A 17694-nucleotide genomic window follows, 5' to 3' on the forward strand; every position below is an offset into this window, starting at 1 on the left:
TAAATCAAACAAAAGCCTTTATGCACATGTTGTGCACAAGTGCACAAATGCACATGTTGTGCACAAGTGCACATGCCCTCCAATTCTGACTGCAACTTAAACAAAATCAAACCCTTTACACTTCTGATTCAGATTAACAACTATAAGTAGCTAAATTCAATTCCCAACTGATTCATACAATGCTAAACAGGAGCAAATCAATTTGTATATTGTTCAAACATCTGAAACTAATTGACGACATATGTCGACTCGACTATACTAGTTATAACTCGTACAATCGAGACCAAAGTCAGACATTTAACAGTATCGAACACATGATTCGAATTGTACTGACTACGCAAAATTACATGGGAAGAATCAGTTGGTCAGTTCACATTTGAAACCCAATTAATTGCACAACAAATACATACATACAAATTATCAGAACAATTAGAAGAAAGACTCAATCAAACAACAAAGGTTCAGGCGAGATGGACAGGAACAGTTGATAAAACTCAAAACACAGATTAAAAACAAAACCAGAACAAATATTTTAAACGAACATGGACTAACATAAATAAGCAAAGAGAATCAAAACTCACCTCAAATCTTGAAAAATCAAAAGCCTTAACTCGGATTCGGACAGACCTTTCTTAAGGCTGAACGGGCTTTAATCGAAGTGTTTCTCAGATGAGAAACACTTCGATTAAGGTCCATTAGACCTTAATCTTTTAGTTTGAACAAAACACGGACCATCGACGAAGACCTTCAAAGTTCCAAAAATTAGATCCGGGATTCGTGCTTCCCTGGTCAGATTCGGACCAAACCAAGCATGGTTTGGTCACGAGGGGGGTCTGGGGACTGTCTGGTGCGAAGTTGAGGTCGATTGGTGTAACTCGGGTTCCGACTCGAATCTTCAAATGAAGATTCGAGAAGGTGGGAAGGGATTCGAACTAAACGGCCAACAGATCGATGTTCAGGGCGGTGAGGGGGTTCTATGGTGTTCAGGCGGAGGTCATCGGCGTTCATGCCGCCGGGATTAATGTCGAGGGATAAGGGGGCGGCTAGGGTTTCGTGGGGAAGGAGGTGAAGACGGAAGCTGGGGTATTGGATAGGGGGCAGGGTGTGGTAGGAGGCTTATATATGGAATGGGGGGATTGATTTCAACCGTTGGATGAGACGAGATGGACGGCTTGGATCTGAAGGTTTAAACGAAACGTCGTCGTTTGGCTTAGTAGGGGTCAGAATTGGTTCGGGTAACGGGTCGGGTAGTGGGGTTACGGGTGAAAGATCCGGACCGTTGGATCGGCTTGGTTTAAACGGTTGTGATGGGTTGGTATCGAAACGACGTAGTTTTGGTGTTAAACTACGTCGTTTTATGGCCTGGGGGGTGGGCTGTTTGGACTGGTGGCTTGGGCTGTCCATTTGGGCATTATTTGTTTGGGCCAATTTTAATAAATTGGCCCAAATCCGGAAAGGCAAGGCCCCTTTTTTTTTATTATTATATAAAAAGAAATACAAAACTAAATAAAATCAAACACCCAATACAATTATTCACACACACGTTAAAATAATTCAAAAATGGGTAAAATTAAACAAAAAATAAAATCACGGACGAAGATGCCTATTTATGATTTTCTATTTAACGACCGGATTACGGTTTGAATTATGCAGGACACATATATTTTCGAATTTTATTTTTTTTAATAAAGTAAATAAATAAAAATGGGCCGAAGTCACAAATAAATCAACAAGGTGCCGCACAGAAATTCAAAATTGTACAGCAGGGCCAATTTTATTTTTTTTATTTCTTTTTGAAGCGATTGTCGTGCGAAACAAAAATCACATGCTCACAACAGGTTTAGTACGTTTTTTTGACACGAATCTATATTAGCTGGACTAAATTAGTTAGACTGTCTATATTATACCCTTTAAGATACGGGTCTGCTCCAGATCCTGCGTGAACACATAATACCCTATGTAAGTAAATTTTAAATAACCCAAATAGCCGCCCACCCAACCGGTTAAACTAAAAATAACCGGTAAAGATATATATATGCCTCCTCTGCCTATGCCACTGGTGATGAACTCATTATGGCTATTCAAACTCAGAGTTTTTCTTACTACATAGGCGGCTAAACGAAGCCCCATTCTTGATTTGTCCAACCCCAACCCCCTTATTAGTAGCCGAAGTAAAGACTTTCCTTGTTCTACTCTTCAAACTCGGAGATTGAAAAAGATCACTTTATACAACGATAGAGACAAGATCTCTATATGTTGATAGATACCCGAGAGATTGAGTCCTAGGGAGAGAGAGAAAGGAAGCATTACTCCCCAAAAACGTGCAACCAACCTTTCCTTCCCGCTTCTTCCTTGAGAAGAGAAGGTAGGGGCTCTGTTTTCACATCCGTTCCATATCATTATTCATTTTTAAGATCTCCCAGTATAATCGAATGGTAACTGAATCATTCCAATAGTTCCGAACAAGTCCTGCATGGGCTCTTTGTCGAATGAGTTTGCATTCCTCAATCCAATCTTTAAACTTTCGACGTCTAGAATAACTCGTTGGAGCACCCCCTCCATTCACCTTTCATTCCCATATGCATCGGCATATCTAGGTTCTCCCAACCCAACGGGTTCCCTTTCTTTCGAAATGACATTGCCAAAAGTCGAATCAAAGGCTTGACAGGAGAGCTTCTGGGCCACAGAAGATGCTTTTATATATATATATATATATATATATATATATATATATATATATATATATATATATATATATATATATAAAATTCTGTATTATATGTCTATAATTATTGTATAATCTATGTATATGGCTATAAAAAGTAAACAATGAATATGTCTGGTTATTAGTTTAAAGATCTTTACACAAATAGCCAACCATATTCATTGTTTACTTATATAGCCATTAATATAGTTTACACATTGATTATATACGATTATCCATATATAATACAAAAATTATGTAAATATTATACATTCATTAACTATTTTTAGTTTACGCGGTTGGGTGAGCGGCTATTTAAATTAATTCTTATTTTAAATACTGGATGATTAAGAAAAAGTAGTGTATGTATTATATTTATATTTTATTGACTTAAATTTTGAATCGATCTGTATGTATCAACTATTAATTAGTTTATTTTCTTAACTGAATCGAAATGGATCTCTATATATCATATGTTAATTTTATTTATTATTTTTCATCTAAAATCTGCTCATTTTTTGAATTGAGACGTCATACTATATGTGCTTTCCCATTGACCCTTGAGTTATTAAACTCCATAGATTGTTCGGTGATTATTTAATAGCTTTCTTAATTCTATTGATAGTAATGCATGCTTAGAATTTATTTTCTGCCTCAAATTGTGTATTATGTCGTGTTCTCCTTTGATGGTATGTACACTTATTTATTTTCTGCCTCATGTTGAACATTAGGCTCAAAAAGATTTAAACAAATAGCTAACATGTAGTAAGTGCTTTAATAGCCATTCCTTTTTACAAACTGAATGCCTAACTTCTCAAATTCATGCCACAAGATATAGACCTATATGTTTCACATATAATTGATGGAAACCTCATTTATGTTCAAGTCGTTATATTCTTATTCGATATTATATCGAATCAAATCCAATAATTTCCAGAGTTCTAACGTGTACGATTACAAAATCAATATTGTGGCACGTCGCATAAGCATAATCCAATTTGTCCTTGCTTATCAATAGGAAGATTATGTTTACATTGATGGTGTGCACGCTTATTTATTTTCTGCATCAAGTTGAAAATTAGGCTAAGATTTCTCATAGCCATTCATCTATTTCGAACTGAATGCCTAACTTCTCAAATTCATGCCACAAGATATAGACCTATATGTTCCACATATAATTGATGAAAAATCTCATTTATGTTCAAGTAGTCACTTTCTATCCGATATTATATCGAATCAAATCTAATAATTTCCTGAGTTCTAACATGTACAATTATAAAATCAATATTGTGGCACGTCGCATAAGCATAATCCAATAGGAAGATTACATTTACATTGATGGTATTCACACTTATTTATTTTCTACCTCAAGTTGAAAATTAGGCTCAAATTTCTGATAGCCATTCATCTTTTCGAACTGAATGCCTAACTTCTCAAATTCATCCCACAAGATATAAACCTATATGTTCCATATATAATTGATGGAAAACCCTATTTATGTTCAAGTAGTCACTTTCTTATCAGATATTATATCAAATCAAATTCAATAATTTCCTGAGTTCTAATGTGTGCGATTACAAAATCAATATTTTGGCATATCGCATAAGCATAATCCAATTTGCCCTTGCTTATCAAGTTGAAAATTATGCTCTAATTTCTAATAGCCATTCATATGTTTCGAACTGAATGTCTAACTTCTCAAATTCATGCACAAGATATAGACCTATATGTTCCACATATATTTGATGGAAAACCATATTTATATTCAAGTAGTCACTTTGTTATCCATTATTATATCGAATCAAATCTAATAATTTCCTAAGTTCTAACGTATACGATTACAAAATCAAATATTGTGGCACATCGCATAAGCATAATCTTATATTGTCTTTCTCTTGATTTAGTACAGTAGACATATAAAATGAAAATGTATTTTTAGCATAGCGTGAAAAGGGCCAAAAGTTCAATTCAAGTCAGAACTACAAGTTAATGTCATTAATGAGCTAGGACATTTATCAATAAACTTAGAAAATACTAAAACCTCGCGCTGCAATTTATACAGCAAATTGAGCAGTTATTGTCTCTTTTTGATGTCTTTCCTTAGTGAGAATATTTCTCACAGAATTGTGAAGAAAACTCTTAATACATCTATCTTCTTATATTTTGCTGCCATGAGATCACATGTATTCTTTTTGAACAAGACAAAGTTCAGATTCATACGACAAAAAGACAGAAAAACATTGTTCTAGACTAATAAATTTAACCTATAACCTATTCATAACTCAGTTTTGCCAGAAGATCATATTTCTGGAAATAAACTTCATTTTCAAGATAGCACGGAGTATCTTATACCCGAAGAACACAACAAAATTAGTAATTTACACATTCTTTTTTATATATACCGTACAAATGCTACTAGTACCCTATCAAATAATCAAAATACTAATGCGTCTGATCATGGTACTTTCAGCTTCTTCAGCTCTACCCATGAAATGGTAATGGTTGATTTTGACCAAAACCAAATCACGAGACCAAAATTAATCGGGCCGGGGAGTTCCGACGGAGTGTTAAAATCCATAATGAACCGTTCGAAGCAAAAAAGCTACCAACATTGTTCGGTTTCCCACTTCCGGCGAGTAGTGTAATGGCTACGAGCTCCCGCCGACGATACTCCGACAGATCGTCCAAATCTATTCCCAAATAGTGTCCGATCATATTTGGCACGTTTCTCTGGATCGGAGAGAGTAGCATAAGCTGATTGAACTCTAATAAAGTCAGCTGCTGACGAATTCTGCTGAAATCGGACGACATCGGGATGCAAAATTCTGGCTAATCTCCGGTAAGCAGACTTAATTTCATGAGTAGTAGCACCAGCTTGAAGTCCTAGAACTTCATACAACGATGACTGTGAGGCGATGTTAGAGCTAGCTGTAGTCCTTTCGGCGGTGGAGTAAGCGGCGGAAACAGAGAACGATCGCTGCTGCCGGAAGCTGACGGAGCTCGGTGGTGTTAGTGGCGTACCGGCGGAAAATTTGGAGCCGGTAATTGAAGTTGAGAGAAAAAAAAAAGAAGTAGAAGCCATTCGATTGGAATTTTTGGTTCTAGAACAATTTGGTTAGTTATTGTGTGAATGTTTGGATAGGTCATAGGTTAAGGAACGTATTCCTATTTATAGTGGTAGTGTCATAGGCGGGTGAAGCATTTACTTTTAATATAATTTAATTCAACACAATATCTTTGACACAGGATCTTTAGCTCAATTCATTCAAATATAAAAATTAATTATTAAAACCCATGTCATATATTGGTCATTATTTTTTTTGTTTTTCCGCCTAATTTTAGTATCGAGACCCTAATTAATTTAGATTCATATCGCATAAAGTTATTCAAAAGGAAAGTGCTCTCTAGCAGGATAAATAGCACTTATTAAAGTGTATGGTCTTAAATTTTTGTCTCCTTTTACTCTATAGGCAGAATTTCAAGTTTAACAAGTATTGCTTCTCATTTGTCCATGCGCAACACTTTAGTTTTTAACCTTAAGATTTTGCCCATAACCTTAAGCCTATGAGACAAATGGAGATCAAAAATTAAAGACCACCATAAAAAATATCATATTCTGCAATTTTGTGATCAAATTATAAGTCTAATTAAAAGTAGTAGGGGTTGTTTAATATAATGGTGGAATATTCCAAGATATTTTATAAAGTGGGATATTCCATGAAATTAGTTATCCCACCGGGATAGCTAATTTCTTCATTTTCATATAAAAGTAATTTCGGTATTAACTAATACCACAAACCAAATATAGTATAAAGTTAATCCCAAATTTTATTCGAAAATTATTATCATATCTCATGTATCAAACGACCCCATAGAATCATATTCATCTATTACAATCTTTGATGATATTTGGACTTAATTGAGAATGAGCCATAATCTAAAATTTCCCATGTCATATAATTGACTATAGTCATCTGATCTGAAATGCTAGCAATATGGTAAAATACGTGTGTGGTAAGGTTCTTGTTTTGGACGTAGGCTTATCCATTGGTGACTCTGAGAGTCTGAATTTTTGTTGTCTACCTCGTAAGTTATGCATTAAGTCATGGGACAACTATGAATTACTAGGACTTATTTTGTCCGCAGCTGCTTGTTCTTTTCTAATCCAGCTTCAATTCTGCTCGACTATCAAAATCATAGTGGAACTACATATGTTTTCTAACAGCTAAAATAAAAGTTTCAACAACTAAAAACGAAAGTATAAAGTTTTCAATCCACAATAATTGATAAAGTTATTTCTGTATCACATATAGATTACGGGTTCAATTCGTAGAAACAGTCTCTAATACTTGCATTTGAGGTAAGCTGTCTACATCATACTTTTCGGGTGCAATCCTTCCCCGGACCCTACATAAATACAACATATTTTGTGAACCGACCTGCTTTTTTAATTAGTAAGCTTTATAATTTGTGTTTTGCTCTTACTCCCTCCGGTCCGAAATAAGTAATTTTTTTGGCCTTTTTCTTGTGGTCCAAAATAAGTGATTTTTTCAGATTTCAAGAATGAATTAATTATTTTTTTCCTGCATTGCCCTTGGAGTAATTAATGTTAGAGTATGTGTTAGGAGTGTTTATGTGAAGAGACAATAAAGATTAATATGATCAATTTCATTGCTAATTAATGTTAAAAGGTGAATTTCTTATATGTGTGAAAACAACCAAAAAATCACTTATTTTGGACCGGAGTAGTTAAATTCACATTGACCTCAAGAGGTGGAGATCAATCTTGATAAATTTAAAGATACATTCCTCCAACACAGAAACGTTCAAGTTATAGCGTAAACAACATATCTTAAATACTCAAATAAGTAAAACATAAATTCATAACTTAATCAGATACATGCGTATAGTTGTTTAAACAATATTGCATGACATATAAGATGGGGCGATGCAAGGATGGATAAGATTAAGAATGAAGATATCCGAGAGAAGGTGGGCGTGGCCCCCATGGAGGACAAGATGCGGGAAGTAAGACTCAGATGGTTCGGGCACATTCAGAGGAGGAGCACTGATGCACCGGTGAGGAGGTGTGAGCGACTGGCTGTAGTGGGCACGCAGAGAGGTAGAAGGCGACCTAAGAAGTATTGGGGAGAGGTGATCAAACAGGACATGGCACGACTTAGGATTACTGAGGACATGGCCCTTGACAGGGAATTATGGAGGTCGAGTACTAAGGTTGTAGGTTAGGGGAAAGTTGTGAATATTTCTACAACACAATAGAGAGAGATTAGCCAATTAGGAGTTAGACTAAGAATGTCATTGGTCGTCTATTGATGCAGGGCTTTACCTGCTAGTTTTACTATACCAGCCATCTATTTCGTATTTTGTATTCTGTATTTCATATTTCATATCTCTTATACTGCTGTTATTTTATTATGCATTTTTATGGTATTAATATATCGGCTCCTGTTGCTTTTTGAGCCGAGGGTCTCCTGGAAACAGCCTCTTTACCCTTCGAGGTAGGGGTAAGATCTGCGTACATATTACTCTCCCCATACCCTACTTGTAAAATTATACTAGGTCGTTATTGTTGTTGTTGTATATAAGATGGGGCGATGTATAGAATTTTGTACTCTTGTGACAACTAGCATATTATGGATATTTAATGCTGAATTCGTTCAGTGGGTTCCTCGCTACTATATACGCGTAACCGGTAAATGTGCACCGCAGTACAAGGACGTCGGCACCGAAACCCATGTAGTAATGAATTTGGATGCAGGTTTAGTATGCTTGTTTGGCACGAATTTGTATTAGTTAGATCATTTACGTCACACTTTTTGGAATACGATTTTTTTCCGATGTATTAGAATACTCTGTGTAAGTAAATTTAAAATACTGGATGATTAAGAAAAAGTGGCGTATGTATTATATTCATATTTTATTGACTTAAATTTTGAATCGATCTTTATTCATCAACTATTTATTAATTTATTTTCTTAAATGAAGCGAAATGGATTACTATGTATCAGCTGGTAATTTATTTATTATTTTTTAACTAAGGCATGCAGAGGATAATCTACTCATCTTTTTGATTTGAGACGTCATGCTATATGTGATTCCCATTGACCCTAGAGTTCTGGAACCCATAGAATGTTCGATGATTATTAATAACTTTCTTGATACTATTGATGGTATGCATGCTTAGACTTTATTTCTGCCTCAAATTGTATATCATCTCGTGTTTTCCAATGATATATGCACGCTTATTTATTTTCTGCCTCATGTTGAATGTCAAGCTCAGTAAAAATTTTAACAAATAGCTAACATGTAGTAAGTGTTTCTAATAGTTATTTCTTTGTTTCGAACTGAGTGCCTAACTTCTCAAATTCATGTCATAAGATATAAATTTACAAGTGTTTGACTCAAAAGATTTTTAATTCTTTTTAAGCAAATCAATCAAAAATGGAAGAGGTAAATCGTAGTCAAACTCAATTCATACTGGATCGGAAGACAAAGTAGCAATAACCAATTGAAAGATGCAGTAATTGCTAACACATATAAGCCAAGTGGAACATTGGGAGATCTTATTAATAATTGAAGTGTCTCCTTCTCCTCCTCCATGGAGGGGGAGTAGGATTTACAATGGTTTTCCTTTTCTCTCAAGGTGGAGCTACTTTCTCTCTATTGACTTGTCCTCCTGCTCGAGGAGTTAGCCTGCCCCTATGGGCTTACTTGAGCTGATATATATATAATCGAAAGACCCTTTTACCCTTGCCATGACTTTGGCGTGCCAAAGGCAGTGAGGTTTCGTGGTTGCGGAAAATGCTCTGCTCTTGTTGTTGTGTTGAGTGCCTTAAAAGAGGGGTTAGATTGACTTAATTGCCTTTTTACCCAGTGACAGAAATGCGATCGTGACCGCCCTGGTCGGAGTGGTCAGATTTTGACCAATACAGTTAGTCCCTACGTTCGTCGGGATCGTGCCTCATTGGGGCCGGCGGACGGATCACATATGCGACGTAGTCGAGAGGAATCTGACCCCTCGTTCTGTTCTTTAGTCGTGAATTGCAAACGTGTAGAAATAACGTCGTCTGAGTTCGAGCGAGGTTGAACTGTTCTGTTTCAGTTGATCGCGAAGGTCGTTGGCCTTAGAAGTTATTTCGAACTTATCGAAATGACGGCGTCTGAGTTCGAGTGAGGTCGAACTTTTCTATTTCTGTTGATAGCGAAGGCCCTTGGCCTTAGAAGTTATTTCAAACTTATAGAAATGGCGGCGTCTGAGTTCGAGCGAGGTCGAACTTTTCTATTTCTCTTGATGGCGAAGGCCCTTGGCCTTAGAGGTTATTTCGAACTTATCGAAATGACGGCGTCTGAGTTCGAGTGAGGTCTAACTTTTCTATTTCTCTTGATGGCAAAGACCCTTGGCCTTAGAGGTTATTTTGAGCTTATCGAAATGACGGCATCTGAGTTCGAGCGAGGTCGAACTTTTCTATTTCTGTTGATAGCGAAGGCCCTTCGCCTTAGAGGTTATTTCGAACTTATCGAAATGACGGCATCTGAGTTCGAGCGAGGTCGAACTTTTCTATTTCTGTTGATGGTGAAGGCCCTTGGCCTTAGAGGTTATTTCGAACTTATCAAAATGACGGCATCTGAGTTCGAGCGAGGTCGAACTTTTCTATTTCTGTTGATGGCGAAGGCCCTTGGTCTTAGAGGTTATTTCGAACTTATCGAAATGACGGCATCTGAGTTCGAGCAAGGTTGAACTTTTCTATTTCTGTTGATGGCGAAGGCCTTTGGCCTTAGAGGTTATTTCGAACTTATCGAAATGACGGCATCTGAGTTCGAGCGATGTGAGAATGCCTTTTCGGTATTCACGTATCATCGCGATGGTATTAGAATTGAAACGCCGGTAGGTAAACAAAACATTGCTTCGTGCGAGCCATCATTATGACCCACGTTTCCGAGGAACTGAAACGTTTCGCGTCCCATCAGGTTCGAATGGCGACTCTTGGGTTTCGAGCTTGGGGGATTTGTCTCTTATAAATAGGGGGATCTTGTTATTTGCTTCTCACACTTTAGTGTTCATTTTAAGGAAATTCCCCTGATATCTCCTTTTCTGATACCTCGAGTTCTTGCTTACTTTCTTGCTTATTGCGATCTTTAGTTTTTTCACTTTTCCCGGAGAGTTTTTCCCTTTTGGCTAAAGATGGCCAGTGCTTCTTCCCGCGGCAATCTTCTTGTAGCCCCTCCGGCAACTGAGGACCCTGTTCAGGCTACCGGGGAATCGAGCATGGTGGAGGATGTGGAGGTTCCTTGGGTAGATGATATCCTACCCCGCCCTAGGAGGGACGCGATTGACTTCAGCATCGGCGGTGGAACGGAACCGGAGAACATTACTCCCGTTATAGGAGAGAGAATGATCGTGGATTTGAGGGAGCAATGGGGAATCCCTAGCTTCATCGAGATATAGACGACGGGGAGGAACGACCGAGTTTAATACGACCGCCCCGGTTTTTGTATGTTCTATGCCTACCCCTTCATTGTTGGGTACGCGCTCCCGCTTCCTATGTTAGTAGTGGATTTCTGCCGCTACTGTGAGGTGTGTCCTGCTCAACACTCTCCTTATTTATACAAGTTGTTTCTCATGCTGCTCAAATACGCGGAGCTTGCCGGTCGTAAGGTTACTCTGGGCCATGTGCTTAGCCTATTTGCTCCCCAATTGATTCGAGGCATGATGATTCATGCGCGTCATCAGGGATCGAAGGGTCTAGTGGTGAAGATGGATGATAGAACTAATCGTCGCTTTTACGAGGATTTTTTCAATGTGCGGACCGAGCACATTGTGGCAGACCCGACTGGGTTCCCCGAGAGATGGAATTTTGCGCGTAAGCATGCGTCGTTGATTAACAGAATGTTCGATTTCTCTTTTTCTCCCCCCTCCCCTCTCTTTTTTTTACGTTGCGGGTACTGAATTGTCTCGTTATTCTATAGCCGAGAAGTTTCCTCCACCGCCTCTTGAAAGGATTCGTGAATGGGTGGAAGCCGTTCTTCCCCACACAGTGGGGATTCGCACCTGGTCGACTTTTCATGAAAGGTTTGGACGTAGGCCCCCTACAGGTGAGATGGCGCCCTTATTTATTGTTCTCCTTTATTCGTTTTTTGTCATGTCTTATACCTCGTTTGTCATTGTCAGGGAGAGTACGGAGAGCCAGGGATCCTCAATTGCCCTTTCGTTGGCCGGCTACGTCCGATCGTCTTGTCGCGGTACCTGCTACTCATCCTTCGTCGAGGGCAGCTTCGATCGAATCTGCGGCCTTGGTTGCCCCAGCTAGGACTGCCTCTCAGTACGAGGTTCATCCTACGAATGAATCACCTTCAACTAGGGAGGAGGAAGGATCGTCGAAGAGACGGAGGGTAGAGTTCGAGGTGGCGCCTCCAACAGTGATTAACCTGGACGAGTCTCCCCCGACGGGTTTGGGGGAAGGTGTTGCTACGACGTCTTTCGTAGAGGCGGAGCGAGTTGTTGAAGTAAACGCCGGTGGTAGGTGCCTGGAAACTCCGGTCGTTGCAATGCCTCAGCCAGAAATTCCCGATGTTATTGATGGTCAGCGCCCTGGAGGGGTAGAGAACCAGACCTCCGGTACCGCTGTAGTGACTTCGGACGTGCCCACTTTGTCTGCGGCGGGTCGAACCTCTCCTGCTGCAGCGGAAAGGGGGAAAGGCGTGGTGATTGATGAGTACGAATCCGAGTCAGACCCGGATCCTGACGACGTCAGAATGTTCGATGAGGGCCTTACTCATTCGGTGGTTCACGTCGGGGGGTCAGCTCGAGTTCTCAGAATTCCTTCCGATGTGAACCTTTTGGCGTAGGGGGATAACTTAGTGCCACAATTTAGCCTGATGTGCTTGGAAGCAGAGAACGAGTCCCTGTGGAGTATCCCTGATACCGAGTTGAGGGATGAGGTGGTCGTCATGGGCTTGAGGGTATGATATATTTTTGGCTTTTGTTTTGGACTTTCCCTTTGCCCTAAAGCATTAGTTTAATCGCCTTTCCTTTTTTTAGACGTATATGGTGGAGGTGGAAAGCATCCATAGGGCCAACACCCGGTCGAGGATCTTCTTGTAGATATTGGGGAAATACCATTGCTATCGCGACAGGTGTCGTGAATTGCATGAACGGTTGAACACGAACCCCCGTAACCGGGCTCTAGGTGAGGAGTTGGAGAGGAGGGATCAAGAGCTGCTGCAGACGATCCGTAGTAAAAGCGAGCTCGAGGAGCAACTCTGCCTCAAGGATGAGGAGCTCGAATTGGGCAAGGGTGTCGCCGCAGAATGTGAGTATTTGCAGGGCAAACTGAGGTCCATGCAGTCGGAGATGGACCAGAACTTGATTCGGGTCGAGACGATGAGCGCGGAATGGAGAGGAAAACTTACCGCGTTGGAGGATTAGGTCGCTGACTTGGAGAACGTTGAGAGATCCTAGTCTGCGGCCTTGGTGAGGGCAGAGGCTTTAGAAAAAACCATTCGTTTGCTCCGGTCTGAGCAGGAATCAGAGAGGGCGACAGCAACCCTCATGGAGGCGAGGCTCGAGGAGCGAATTTGTACGATTGATCAAGAAGTTTCGGTCCTGGCAGATTGAGTCAGGGCCCTGGAGGCAGAGAATGAGCGATTGAAGGCTCAAGCTGAATCATCTCATGTTGTTATTCCCCGCCAGACTTATGAGCTCTGGGTCTATGCCGAAGCTCAGCGTGACATTTCTAAGAGTTTGTTGGAAGCGGGCACCATGACCGAGGATGCATATGAAGAAGCGCGAGCGAAAGCTCGTGAGGCTTGCATCAACTGTTGGTATGACGCGGTGACGCCTGAAGCTAATGGGGGCACTAATGGTGATGATGATGATGGTGGTGGCGCCGAGTGAAAAATATTTTTACTTCTGTTTCATTTTCATTTCATTGGTAGGCTGGTATTTGTTCGCTCCCCCTTTTTTTTCGTTGGTCTGGGCCTATTATAAGCGGCAATTGTCCGCACTCATGACTTTTCAATAATAAAGAGTTTTTCGCCGTTTGCCTTGCATCTCAATTTTCGTTATTAATTGTGCAGCCTTAGTGCGAAACGGGAGCTCGTCTGACGAGTCCCGATCTTTTTTCTTCTGATGGCGAAGGCCCTTGGCCTTAAGGGTGTTATTTCGAACTTATCGAAATAACCACCCGTCGTGATTCAAGCGAGGTCGAATCCTGCTTTTACTTTGATGGCGAAGACCCTTAGCCTTAAGGGTGTGATTTTGAACTTATCAAAACAACCACCTGTCGTGATTCGAACGAGGTCGAATCATGCTTTTACTTTGATGGCAAAGGCCCTTAGCCTTAAGGGTGTTATTTCGAACTTATCGAAATAACCACCCGTTGTGATTCGAACGAGGTCGAATCCTGCTTTTACTTTGATGGCGAAGGCCCTTAGCCTTAAGGGTGTTATTTCGAACTTATCGAAATAACCACCCGTCGTGATTCGAGCGAGGTTGAATCCTGCTCTTACTTTGATGGCGAAGGCCCTTAGTCTTAAGGGTGTTATTTCGAACTTATCAAAATAACAACCTGTCGTGATTCGAACGAGGTCGAATCATGCTTTTACTTTGATGGCGAAGGCCCTTAGCCTTAAGGGTGTTATTTCGAACTTATCGAAATAACCACCCGTCGTGATTCGAACGAGGTCGAATCCTGCTTTTACTTTGATGGCGAAGGCCCTTAGCCTTAAGGGTGTTTTCGAACTTATCGAAATAACCACCCGTCGTGATTCGAACGAGGTCGAATCCTACTTTTACTTTGATGGCGAAGGCCCTTGGCCTTAAGGGTGTTATTTTGAACTTGTTGAAATAACCACCCGACGTGATTCGAACGAGGTCGAATCCTGCTTTTACTTTGATGGCAAAGGCCCTTGGCCTTAAGGGTGTTATTTCGAACTTATCGGAATAACCACCTGTCGTGATTCGAACGAGGTCGAATGCTACTTTTACTTTGATGGCGAAGGCCTTTAGCCTTAAGGGTGTTATTTCGAACATATCGTGATTCGAACGAGGTTGAATCCTGCTTTTACTTTGATGGCGAAGGCCCTTAGCCTTAAAGGTGTTATTTTGAACTTATCGAAATAACCACCCGTCGTGATTCGAACGAGGCCGATTCCTACTTTTACTTTGATGGCGAAGGCTCTTATCCTTAATGGTGTTATTTCGAACTTGTCGAAATAACCACCCGTCGTGATTCGAACGAGGTCGAATCCTGCTTTTACTTTGATGGCGAAGGCCCTTAGCCTTAAGGGTGTTATTTCGAACTTATCAAAATAACCACCCGCCGCGATTTGAACGAGGTCGAATCTTGCTTTTACTTTGATGGCGAATACTTTTCGCGGAAGTCCTAGTTTGGTCAGCATTGATCGCATCAGATGGTTCAACGTCACGGGCACGAGGTGTCAATATTTTGCACGGGTTCGCGTTGCACACGTGCTGCAGTTTCCTGTTCGATTTTGGCCTTTTTTTGTTCGTTTTTTTAGAAGACGTCGTCGACCGGGAGGGTTTTGGCTGTATCGAAAAGGATTTCTGGTTCCTCAATCTAGGTACCCCTACGTTCGTTCGCTCGCATGGGTTTCGTATACCCGGCTTGACGGAGTATGGCGGATGAGGACGAGATGTTCCTTGCCTCTGCCCGGAAGCTTTGAGAGAAGGGGAGAAACTGGATTGCGGCACCTTTCGCCTTGTCCGAGATATTCGAAGCTGATAGAGCGAGGAGTTCTCGACCTCGCGAATCTGCTTGATTTCTTTTCCCTCAGCGCGCTGCCTCTGAATCTGGTGTGAATTTGGCTCTATTCTCGTGTTTCTTAGCTTCGATCCAGGAAAAACTAGGAGTTTTCACTAGGAAATCCTCACAGACGGCGCCAAATTGTTTGACTCAAAAGATTTTCAATTCTTTTAAAGCAAATCAATCAAAGATGGAAGGGGTAAATCGTAGTCAAACTCAAATCATACTGGATCGGAAGACAAAGTAGCAATAACCAATTGAAAGATGTTGTAATTGCAAACAGATATAAGCCAAGTGGAACATTGGGAGATCTTATTAATAATTGAAGTGTCTCCTTTTCCTCTTCCTTGGAGGGGGAGTAGGATTTAAATTGGTTTTCCTTTTCTCTCGAGGTGGAGCTACTTTATCTCTACTGACTTGTCCTCCTGCTCGATGAGTCAGCTTGCCCCCTTGGGCTTACTTGAGCTGATATATATATAATCGAAAGACCCTCTTACCCTTGCCACGACTTTGGCGTGCCTAGGGCAGTGAGGTTTCCTGGTTGCGAAAAATGCCCTGCTCTTATTGTTGTGTTGAGTGCCTTAAAAGAGGGGTTGGATTGACTTTATTGGCTTCTTACCCAGTGACAGAAATACGGTCGTGATCGCCCTGGTCGGAGTGGTCATATTTTGACCAATACAATATGTTCCGTGTATAATTGATGAAAACCCCTATTTATGATCAAGTATTCATTTATGGTCGGAGTGGCACGTCGTATAAGCATAACCCAATTTGCCCTTGTTTATCAATAGGAAGATTATGTTTACACTGACGGTATGCACGCTTATTTATTTTCTGCCTCAAGTTGAAAATTAAGCTCAGCTTTCTAATAGCCATTTATCTGTTCCGAACTAAATGCCTAACTTCTCAAATTCATGCCACAAGATATAGACCTATATGTTCCACATATAATTGATGGAAAACCCCATTTATGTTCAAGTAGTCACTTTCTTACCCAATATTATATCGAATCAAATTCAATAATTTCCTGAGTTCTAACGTGTACAATTACAAAATCAATATTGTGGCACGTCGCATAAGCATAATCCAATTTTTCCTTGCTTATCAATAGGAACATTACGATTACACGCTTGTTTATTTTCTGCCTCAAGTTGAAAATTAGGTGCAGATGTCAATAGCCATTCCTTAGTTCCGACCTGATTACCTAACTTTTCAAGTTCATGCCACAAGATGTAGACCTATATGTTCCACATATAATTGATGGATAACCCCATTTATATTCAAGTAGTCACTTTCTTACCCAATATTATAACGAATCAAATCCAATAATTTTTTGAGTTCTAACATGTAGTCGTGTACAATTACAAATTCAATATTATGGCATGTCGCACAAGCATAATCCAATTTGCCCTTGCTTATCAATAGGAAGATTACGTTGACATTGATGCTATGCGTGCTTGTTTATTTTCTGCCTCAAGTTGAAAATTTGGCGCAGATTTCAAGTAGCTATTCCTCTGTTTCGAACTGATTGCCTAACTTCTCAAATTCATGCCACAAGATATTAGACCTATATGTTCCATATATAATTGATGGAAAACCCCATTTATGTTTAACTAGTCACTTTATTACCTAGTATTATATCGAATAAAATCCAATATCACTTTTAAGTGTCACATTGTGAGTATAATTTCCTGAATTCCAATGTGTAAATACAAAATCAATATTGTGAGTGCGCACGTCGCATAAGCGTAATCGAATTTGCCCTTCAATTGGAAGAGTACGTTTATCCAATTTGCACGTTGAAGATTGCTTTTCAATTTGATTTGAATGTTGAGCAATTAAACCAATCTCTGGCACATGTTTCTCTTAGTTTCATTTAATGTAAACTTCCAGAGTCAATTTCAATACATAGATTTTATTATTGTGAACAAGCAAATATATTTTATGTAATCTTTAAACAAAATTCCATTTCAAAGTACTTAAAAATATTTAGTCCCAAGTTTGTAATAAAAGGAAATAATAAAATTAATACATCAAAGTTCAAAATAAGAAAAAAAGCAAAATTGTGGAAGAAGCACAAAGAACTAAAAGAAAAAAGAAAAGTAACAAAAAAGAAAAAGTTAAAACAAGCGAAGAAAGAATAAAGTTGGCAAAAAATAAAAACTTTAAACTTAGGGGGGAAACGCGGAATATGATTAAAGAATA

The 17694-nt window shown here is 39.7% G+C and overlaps 1 protein-coding gene across 1 annotated transcript; it reads right to left on the reverse strand.

Moving 5' to 3' along the window:
- Positions 1-5008: 5008 nt before the first annotated feature.
- LOC142166785 (chaperone protein dnaJ 11, chloroplastic-like) lies at positions 5009-5855 on the reverse strand. The gene has a single exon (XM_075226074.1). It carries the CDS (start codon positions 5784-5786, stop codon positions 5307-5309), a length of 480 nt encoding a protein of 159 aa, XP_075082175.1. The 5' UTR covers positions 5787-5855; the 3' UTR covers positions 5009-5306.
- Between the last annotated feature and the right edge of the window lie 11839 nt (positions 5856-17694).

The sequence above is a fragment of the Nicotiana tabacum genome, chromosome 12 (genome assembly GCF_000715075.1).
Source record: "Nicotiana tabacum cultivar K326 chromosome 12, ASM71507v2, whole genome shotgun sequence".
Lineage (NCBI taxonomy): Eukaryota > Viridiplantae > Streptophyta > Magnoliopsida > Solanales > Solanaceae > Nicotiana > Nicotiana tabacum.